Raw genomic sequence first — 10,823 nt, 5'->3', positions numbered from 1 at the left:
AGGTAGATTTTGAAGCATTTTTAACGAAGAGCCGTTTGGGAGCTAAATGAACCGGCTCTTTTACATGAACGTAGCCAAATGAACCGGCTCACCGAAAATACTCAGAATGACAATCACTACCCTCTCTCGCCTCACACTGACTGTCAAATGCAGGCCACTAGTACACACAAAAAGGCTCCGCTTTTTTTTATATACACACTCAGCTGGGCCTCACAAGTAGTACAACAAATTATATATTAATAGTGTGATCATATACCTACATTTTTTCAATATAATTTCAAAAGTGTCTAAGAAGAACAACATTGGCAGGGCAATTAAAGCATAGCCAATATGCAGTGATAATGTATTGGACCTATAGCCTACTGCACAAACATCATTGCTACATTACTGTTTTTAATTGGTTAATGTGGTATTGATTAACATGTTTTATATTGTGTAAAAAATCTGAGGGGTCAATCTCGCTTTGTATTTTGACTCACAAAGTGATCTAGACTCAGAAAAGGTTGGCGACCACCGTCCTAACGTATACCGAAAAGCCCCTGCTTGTGGTATTGATATTCATTACCTGAAATTGTAAAAGTACGGAGACAATGAACTCCATATTTCAATAGCCATACAATGAAAAGAATTGCAGAAATCAATCAATGTAATTTCTGCAGATTACCAGTTCATACCCATCATGCATTGCTACCATCTTCGTGACTAGCGAGTCAGTTGATTTACGTTAGAGCAAGGAGAAAGATGTCGCTGGAAAATCGCAGAAGGATGGAGGCTTTATTCACCGTAGCGCTTATCTTCTGCTCAGCTTTTACGTCAGGTATAAGAGATGGAAATCTTCTGATTATTTAGCTACTGATCTAGATGGTTTATGGAAATGATCTCATGTAGATAACGTTGTTACTAGTAGCGAGTTCTCTGCTTGAAATTGATAGCTAGCTAAATACAGGAAATCGCTAGCTAGCTAGTTACTGTTGAAGAAATGATAATCCGACTTGGGAAAACACTTCCAATCCTGTTGATAGAAAGATACTAAGCAATCATTTGTGGAAAGCCATGTTTTTTCCACTTTAAATATGGTGGTATAATGAGTAGATACTGCTTGTTAGGCCTAATTGCCCTAGGATGCTAGCTAGCTAACGTCAATTTGACAGCCAGCAACCCGCACCAGCTGGGAGTGGGACGACATAATCGCTGGCAAACGTGAGCCATTTCCCGCTGTTTGACCCCTTTTTGTCGTTATGAACAATATCTAGCCATCCATCGGTTCATTTTTAGCTGTCTTACTAACCAGACTCACAGGGGAGCGACTAGCCAGTTCAGTATCATGTGACAGGCGGCATACCAACATCTGATTCACTTAACTTCCTCAAACATTATTCTGCTTTCCCAGTCACGAGACTTCGGCTAACTAGCTACTGTTGCCCGGCTCTGCCATCCATTAAACAGTGTAATTCGCTGTTTTTAATTAACAGTCAAGTGGGACCAAATGGCAACACTATACTGTCAGAACCGACCTAGATTAACCTCCATAGTCTTATGATATGGCTCGGTATGTGGCCCTGGTGTCCCATCCACACACAGTATGGAATGACCTTTGCTGTTTAGACGTTATTGGAAGTTGTTTATAGATTTGTTCCTTCTGTTTTCCCTCAGGTGTTCAGGGGGACAGCCTCACCATATTGCAGGCCCCTGAGTATGTGTCATTCCAAAAGGGAGACTGGCCGATATCAGGGGAAAAGATTCCAGATATGGTGGCTCTGACTATGGGCTTCTCCGTCCAGGAGGTACACACACACTAATCCAATGTTTGTGCAGGTGTGCAAGCCTATTTTGTTGTATATTATATACTAAAATCTTGTGTATTGTGTCTGTGTGTGTAGGATCTCTCCTGGCCAGGCCTCCGGGCAGGTCCTTTGTTCCAGCGTCCCAGGGCCAACGTGCTGGTGGTGGTGAGGGGGGTGGACAGCTTGGCCCTGCCCCAGAGTGTGGCCTCTTACCCCCTGGAGAATGTGAGTTTGACCAGAGTTCCAGTCAGTAAGGTGGTGGTTGGGGAGCAGCAAAGTTGTGCGAGATTCCTTTTAATCAGATTTTTCACAGAAGCACAATTATGAATAACTTATCCCTTGTTCCCTCTCCTCCAGCCGGTGCCCTTCACCCTGGACAGTGTGGCTGAGACGGTTCACACTCTCTTTGCTGAGGACACTCCTGTGGTGCTCCAGCTGGCCCCTAGCGAGGAGGTACTGTATACACCAGCACATTATTGGATGAGCACCTGAGTGTGTGTCACTGTGTTTAATTATACAGAGGGTTGGTATGTGCAGGTCATGGTAATGTTATCCTGTGTATGTGTGTCTGCAGAGGCTATACATGCTGGGAAAGGCCAACGCTGTGTTTGAGGACCTGCCTGTGACCCTGCAGCAGATTCGTGCTCGTCTCTCCCAGGATGGCTCTGTGCTCACCTCCCTGCCACTCAACTCCCTCAGCCGCAATGCTGAGGTACATGCATTAGTCTCGTCACGATACTAACCATACCAGGCCAAGTATCACGATAATGACTAGTATCGCAATACAACAGGGTAAAAAATTCAGTGGCCTAGCGTCCTGTTTGCCCCGTCCCCCAACATGTATTCCCGTTTTCTAAACGTTATGTGCAAAACAAACTCACTGATATTAACACTGTTCGCTGTATAATAGAATACTGCGTAGAATGGCTGATTTGCTGATATTTGAAAGGCCTACCTGTGATTTGGCTGGAGGAATGGGAGGAAGGAATATACATACATAATGATCTGCTTTCATTGTTGCAGTAAGGGGAAAACACTGCATGAAGCAGTCTTTACTCTTCAGTTAACATACATACAAACACACACGACCTCCCTCACACACTCTCTGTCTCCCTCATAAACACACACTCTCTCTCCCACAAACATACACACTGCTCCCAACTTTTAAAAAACGTGAGGCGCCAAACAAAATGTAAGGAGTACCAGAAAGAACAGTGTGATAGTTTAGGTTTACATTAGACCAGATGAATCATACCTTTGAAGCACATCTCATGAGTAACAGACACTTTTCCTTTCTTCCTGTGCCAATCAAATTAGCCTAGACCTAGTGTCAAGTTACCAGCTTGTTGTTGATACCAGCTTGTTGTTGTTACCAGGTTCTTAACTAGCTAGGTAACATGACTGAACAAAGTTGTTTGTTATCAAAGCAATTAGCGGCCTGGGATTAGTTTAAAACGCCCCGCAAAATGGTTTGTGAAATTATATCAAATGTGCACAAAATCACGTGGGAAGAAAAAAAAGGTAGGTCTGGTAATGAGTCATATTCTTTCCCCTGTTTGAGCAAAGACAAGCCGTTTCTCTAAGCTGTAAAGCTGCAAGCATGACTGTCACACAGTTTTTCCTCTATGGCACTGCTGTGTGACAACAAACTTGTAAAGCCTATGACTGGCCTGTGCTGTTGGTTATACCAGGGATGAAATTATATACGGCGTATAAACTTTGCTTGCTCTGAGTGCTCCTCTAATGTAACAAATGTACAAATGTAACAACAGAAGACTTATCAGGGTCTACATCATGGCGTTTTGATACCATGATATTACCGTGGTACCGGTATACCATGCAACACTAACATGCGTAAATAGTGCTGGTTCTGTCTGTGTCCCTCTGTAAAAGTGAACAAGAATGGTAAGGGTTGACCACTTCAAATGTTGACCTCTGACTTTTCTCTCCCTATAGGCTGATCTGCTCTTCCTGTCTGAGGTCCAGGTTCTACATGACATCACTGCCCTGGTAAGACTCTGAATATATCATTTGTTGGGCACAAGGGCATTGGATCATTTAAATCTGAGCACAGCAGTGCCATCCCCAGAGCCTCACAGCATGTTCTGCTTCTTCATTAGCGGCTAATGTTGGTAGTCTACCCCCTTCACACTCCTGTAGCTGCAGAGACACAGGCACCTGGCCAAGGACCACTCCCCTGACCTATACTCCCTGGAGCTGTCTGGCCTGGAGGAGCTGGGTCGTCGCTACGGACAGGACTCCTCTCAGTACCAAGACGCCACTGCCATTCTGGCCAATGTCCTACAGAAGGTAAGCACAAGGGGGAATGCCCATACTCTGTATTAGAGGTCGACCGATTATGATTTTTCAACGCCGATACCGATTTATTGGAGGACCCAAAAAAAAGCCTATACCGATTAATCGTCCGATTTTATTTATTTGTAATAATGACAATTACAACAATACTGAATGAACACTTATTTTAACTTAATATAATACATCAATAAAATCAATTTAGCCTCAAATAAATAATGAAACATGTTCAATTTAGTTTAAATAATGCAAAAACAAAGTGTTGGAGAAGAAAGTAAAAGTGCAATATGTGCCGTGTAAAAAAGCTAACGTTTAAGTTCCTTGCTCAGAACATGAGAACATATGAAAGCTGGTGGTTCGTTTGAACATGAGTCTTCAATATTCCCAGGTAAGAAGTTTTAGGTTGTAGTTATTATAGGAATTATAGGACTATTTCTCTCTATATCATTTGGATTTCATATACCTTTGACTATTGGATGTTCTTATAGGCACTTTTAGTATTGCCAGTGTAACAGTATAGCTTCCGTCCCTCTCCTCGCTCCTACCTGGGCTCGAACCAGGAACACATCGACAACAGCCACCCTCGAAGCAGCGTTAACCATGCAGAGCAAGGGGACAACCACTCCCAAGTCTCAGAGCGAGTGACGTTTGAAACGCTATTAGCACGCACCCGCAAACTAGCTAGCCATTTCACATCGGTTACACCAGCCTAATCTTGGGAGTTGATAGGCTTGAAGTCATAAACAGCTCAATGCTTGAAGAATTGCTAAGAGCTGCTGGCAAAACGCACGAAGGTGCTGTTTGAATGAATGCTTACGAGCTGCTGCTGCTGCCTACCATCGCTCAGTCAGACTGTTCTATCAAATATCAAATCATAGACTTAATTATAACATAACATACAGAAATACGAGCCTTTGGTCATTAATATGGTCGAATCCGGAAACTATCATTTCGAAACGTTTATTTCAGTGAAATACGGAACCGTTCCGTATTTTATCTAACGGGTGGCATCCCTAAGTCTAAATATTCCTGTTACATTGCACAACCTTCAATGTTATGTCATAATTATGTACAATTCTGGCAAATTAATTACGGCCTTTAAAGAAAGGCATTGATGTTTACGGTTAGGTACATTGGTGCAACGACAGTGCTTTTTTCGCAAATGCGCTTGTTAAATCAACACCCGTTTGTCGAAGTAGGCTGTGATTCGATGAGAAATTAACAGGCACCGCATCGATTATATGCAGCGCAGGACACGTTAGATAACTACACATGGTTGATGATAATACTAGTTTAACTAGTGATTATGTTAAGATTGATAGTTTTTTATAAGATAAGTTTAATGCTAGCTAGCAACTTACCTTGGCTTCTTGCTGCCCTCACGTAACAGGTAGTCAGCCTGCCATGCAGGCTCCTCATGGAGTGCACTGTAAGGCAAGTGGTTGTGCTTTGGACTAGTAACCGGAAGGTTGCAAAAACAAATCCCCCCTGAACAAGGCAGTTAACCCCCGTTCCTAGGCCGTCATTGAAAATAAGAATGTGTTCTTAATCTGACTTGCCTAGTTGAATAAAGGTGTTTTATATATATATATATATATATATATATATATAATTCAAATAATAATCGGCAAATCGGTGGCCAGAAATACTGATTGTTCTGAAAATTTGGACCGATTTCAAGTTATCGGCCTTTCCGACTAATCGGTCGACCTCTACTCTGTATTCATAACATGTCTTAGTGGTGTGACTTACTCCTAAATGGCCAAGTACAGAAGGCAATGGTTTATGGTTGTAAAATCAATTTATGTACACTGAACAAAAATATAAACGCAATATGTAAAGTGTTGGTCCCATGTTTCATGAGCTGAAATAAGAGCCCTGAAATTTTGCATCCCTGTTAGTGTGCATTTCTCCTTTGCCAAGATAATCCAAAAATGTGCAGTTTTCTCTCACAGCAACACAATGCCACAGATTGGCATGCTGACTGCAGGAATGTCCACCGGAGCTGTTGCCAGAGACTTGAATGTTCATTGCTCTACCATAAGCCACCTCCAACCTTGTTTTAGAGAATTTAGCAGTACATACAACCGGCCTCCCAACCACAGACCACGTGTAACCAGCCCAGGACCTCCACATCCAGCTTCTTCACCTGCGGGATTGTCTGAGACCAGCCACCCAGACAGCTGTTGAAACTGTGGGTTTGCACAACCAAAGAATTTCTGCATAAACTGTCAGAGACCGTCTCAGGGAAGCTCATCTGTGTGCTCGTCATCCTCACCAGGGTCTTGACCTGACTGCAGTGTGGCGTCGTAACCGACTTCAGTGGGCAAATTCTCACCATTGATGTCCACTGGCACCCTGGAGAAGTGTGCTCTTCACGGTTGATTCCCGGTTTCAACTGTACCGGGCAGATGGCAGACAGCGTGTATGGCTTTGTGTGGGCTAGCGGTTTGCTGATGTCAACGTTGTGAACAGAGTGCATGGTGGCGGTGGGTTTATGGTATGGGCAGACATAAGCTACAGACAATGAACACAATTGCAATTTAAATTCACTGCGATAATGTGATGATCCTGAGGCCCATTGTCGTGCCACTCATCTGCCGCCATCACGTTTCAGCATGATAATGCAAAGCTGAAAATGTCCCAGTTCTTCCATGGCCTGCGTACTCACCAGACATGTCACCCATTGAGCATGTTTGGGATGTTCTGCATCGACGTATACGGCAGCATGTTCCAGTTCCCTCCAATATCCTGCAATTTCGCACAGCCATTGAAGAGGAGTGGGATAACATTCCACAGGCCACAATCAATACCCTGATCAACTCTATGTGAAGGAGATGTGTCATGCTGCATGAGGCAAATGGTGGTCACACATAGGGCTGTTAGGGTGACCGTATTACCGCCACACCGGCAGTCACCACTCATGAAGGCAGTCAAATTCCACGTGAACGATGCTGTTGATGGTCATTAGTAGCCTACCAAACTTGCTAACTGCCTGGTACTCAGTACTCTATTGTCACTCTGACGTCAATGCAAATCTAATCAAACACTTCATGAGAGCCCATGAGCTCATGTTGCGCAACATTCCTCTGCTATGCAATTGCTTGAGAACAGAGTGATGGCCTCTACTAAAAAGAGGAGGATCCCATCAGCTTTATATAAGCTAGGCCTACTATATAAGTCAGAACCGTCCAGAGTAGTGATGCTGGACGGGCGGGCAGGTGCAGGCAGCGATCGGTTGAAGAGCATGCATTTAGTTTTACTTGTATTTAAGAGCAGTTGGAGGCCACAGAAGGAGAGTTGTATGGCATTGAAGCATGTCTGGAGGTTAATTAACACAGTGTCCAAAGGGCCAGAAGTATACAGAATGGTGTCATCTGCGTAGAGGTGGATCAGAGACTCACCAGCAGCAAGAGCGACATCATTGATGTATACAGAGAAAATGTTTTCATAAGCTTTGTATCACAACTAAAGTGGCCAAATAACCTCTTAAAATGAAGCACATTAATCCGCTTTACAAGGGGTGTAGAGCCTAACTGGCATACATAATCAGCATGTGAGTTTCAAGTTTGGGGAAGATAATTTTCACTTTTATAATAAAAGCATATTTTTTTTGATGCTAGTGGTTGTATTAATTTGGGATCTATTGCATCCCACCACTGTCCCAGACTATGTTTGGAGTATTTATTTCTCCCACAGAATAGAATAGGTCAACTTTTGTACTATGGGGGATAATGTATTGACATAGGCTAGTGCTTTTGCTGTTTGTTAGGCCTACTCATCTTGTTGGCTGATGCAGCCAAGGGCACACTGTCCGCAAAAGGCATGCATTTGTTTAGGGTGCATTAGGGCCACACAAAGGGGATGCCGGCGTGAAATTTGAGGCGTTATTAAGTGCTTGTCAAATTGTGAAAGAGACTGATGAAGTGTCTACAACCTGCGCAAAAAAACAAAGCAGAACTCATGCCTTTCAAGCAACTTTTTTCAAATCATCGTTAGTCTCATCATGCAGCCTTAAAATGTATTAAATACCAAAACATATAGCCCAACGTTTGTAGAACAACTAAAGTTACATTAATAACTCTAAATTAAGCATATAGGAGTACCTATTTCTTTGTTAACCGTTCAACACAGAATAGTTGCAAATTGTTTAGAGAAAATATTCTTTCTATTTTATTCAGCTTTGTTCAGTTGTATTCTTCATACTATAAAATAATGCCACTGAATTCTAAGCAGATCTTGTCTGCTAAGTGAACTACTGTAGCCCACAGCCATGTGGCATAGCCAGATCAGTACCTAACATAAGGACAACTCAGTATGTTAGTCTGTTCTGAAATAGAAATTTTCTTCATGTTTCTTTAGACCTGTCTAAAATAAATACTGGATTTATTGTGAAGGTGTAGGCTATATTACATGGATTTATTAGACTTTTTAAAATGTAGATGTTCCAAAGGTCTGTGTCTTGTGTGGAAGCCAGGAGATGCTAAATGTGTTTTAATTAACGGTCAATTACCGTGAGACCGACAGTTATTTGCTTGACAATCACTGGCTGACAGAGTTTCGTGACCACCACAGTCCTAGTCACACCTGATACTGACTGGTTTTCTGATCCACGACCCTACTTTTTTTTAAAGGTATGTGACCAACAGATGCATATCATGTGAAATCCATAGATTAGGGCCTAATTCATTCATTTCAATTGACTGATTTTGTTATATGCATGGTGTGTTTATATTTTTGTTCAGTGTCGATTGTTTTTATGGTATTCTCTCTCGTTATGTTTATATAGGCCAACTGTGGTGTTTTTCCACGATTTCTTTGTTCTACGTCTCAACTTCCTGTGCTTTAGTTTGGTGAGGACTTGTTTGGTCTTTATGGTGACAGCGCGGTGGTGGAGGTTGTCACAGTGAAGAACTTTGAGGCGCCACTTACCAGGAAATCTCGCTCAATCCTGGAGTCCAAACAAATTGTGAGTGCATTTAATATTTTTTTTTATACGTAGATCTATGTACATTTATGCTATAACTCAGATCATAAGCCTGTTTTTATATTTGGATCGTCATAATTCATAGATATGGTTTCAATGGATGCAAATCTTCTCTACATCCCTCTCACCCCCTGCAGAGTAACCCTGGCAGTCCCTATAACCTGGCCTATAAGTATAACTTTGAGTATGCCGTGATCTTCAACATCGTGCTGTGGCTGATGATCATTCTTGCCCTGGCTGTTATCGTCATCTCATACAACCTGTGGAACATGGACCCAGGATATGACAGCATCATCTACAGGATGACCAATCAGAAGATCAGGTTGGACTAAGGTCTGCCCAGCAACACTCGAGCCCTCCTATTAGCCCTCTCCTAGTGAATCTTTGTTTTTCTTGTTTTGTTTGAAAAATAAAGAAGTGGAGCTGAAGGTGTAGGCCTAATTCTAAATGGGTTGGATAGGTTTAAACAGTATGGTGAAAATAATTCCTCTTAGCATAGTATAGGCCATGGTTGCACTAATTACAAACCAGATGGCGTATACCTATTCAACCTCTCAGCTATAGACAAGCTTCTAGTGGTTGGTTATGGACTTGGGAGTAGACCTCAGAGTAGCAGTTGTTCAGGGAGAGGTAAAGGTCCTATCCAATATAAATGAAATGTATAAGAGATGCACTTAATTAGTTAACCTCTGTGCAATTTCTCAAAGGTGTTAACTATACAGTAGATGTGTAGTTTAATGCTGAGTTGTAACACTAGAGCGGTCTCTGAGGCCTAGTCCTGTACCTTCAACCCCACACTTCACATTGCTTATGAGTGTCCTCTTTAGTAGTCGTCCCTCATCCCTGGGGATTTCAAATGTCTTGTTTTATTTTTATTGTAAAAAGTAAAGATGATTATTCTAATGCCCTGAAAGACTGAGAATTGGTGTGTGATGTAAATGTTTGTCTCGCTATTTGAAACTGTTTCTAAGTTAAAGTGAAATCTAGGTGTGTATATATTAAAGTTAGAAATAAAAATATCCTGAAGGAAACTGCTTTATTGGTATTGTGAGAAGGTCTGTGTAACATTCGCTGGCAGGTTGCAAAGGCGCCTTGCATGCATTTTGCGGTTGTATGACTTTGACATTTGAATATGCAATAAATGAATTACCATCTAATGTTTGTACTTTACTTCATCAGTAAATTAAATTTCACACATTTATTAAACCACCATAGTCTAGAAACCATTGATACATTGGCACAAATGTCCTTGGACAAACTGTCTCATAGTTTGTTTTATAATATTTGTCTGACACTGAGTTTCTAATGAACAAACTTGTTCTTACTCAATGACATGTTTACCATGACCAAAAATACTCTTCAGTTGACTTATCCAACACACGGGAGCACGAGAAAAATGTACTCATTGAGTTATATGGAAGTAACCAACCACTTAAGCCGCATAGCGACGCTCTACCTCTAAAATAATCTGCAATATGTAACGGGCTTGGTGTGCTTTTGTAACAGCAGATCCACTGTACTACAAAAACACGTTCATGTAAATCTAATGGTATCATTCCGTTCACGCCATTCCAGCCATCATTATGAGCCGTCCTCCCCTCAGCAGCCTCCTGTGGATATGAAGTAATAGTACATAGGCTATACATCCATGCCAATGATAGTATCTTGTGACATGTTATTTCAATAATGTTTTACTTGAAAAAACAAGCAAAACAGTTTTTTGCTTGTTTAATTTGGTG

General features: G+C 41.8%; 1 protein-coding gene across 1 annotated transcript; it reads left to right on the top strand.

The window, feature by feature from the left end:
* The first annotated feature begins 722 nt into the window (after positions 1 to 722).
* Positions 723 to 10,241, top strand: renr (Renin receptor). The gene is given in 9 exon segments (NM_001140091.1): positions 723 to 817; positions 1,654 to 1,784; positions 1,881 to 2,009; positions 2,142 to 2,237; positions 2,359 to 2,496; positions 3,741 to 3,794; positions 3,945 to 4,094; positions 8,947 to 9,066; positions 9,222 to 10,241. Coding segments are annotated over 9 exon segments (1,089 nt in total). The 5' UTR covers positions 723 to 741; the 3' UTR covers positions 9,417 to 10,241.
* Positions 10,242 to 10,823: the final 582 nt, after the last annotated feature.

This window comes from Salmo salar, chromosome 21 (assembly GCF_965601325.2).
Source record: "Salmo salar chromosome 21, fSalSal1, whole genome shotgun sequence".
Taxonomy (NCBI): Eukaryota; Metazoa; Chordata; class Actinopteri; order Salmoniformes; family Salmonidae; genus Salmo; species Salmo salar.
This window is presented reverse-complemented; position numbering and strand designations above follow the sequence as displayed.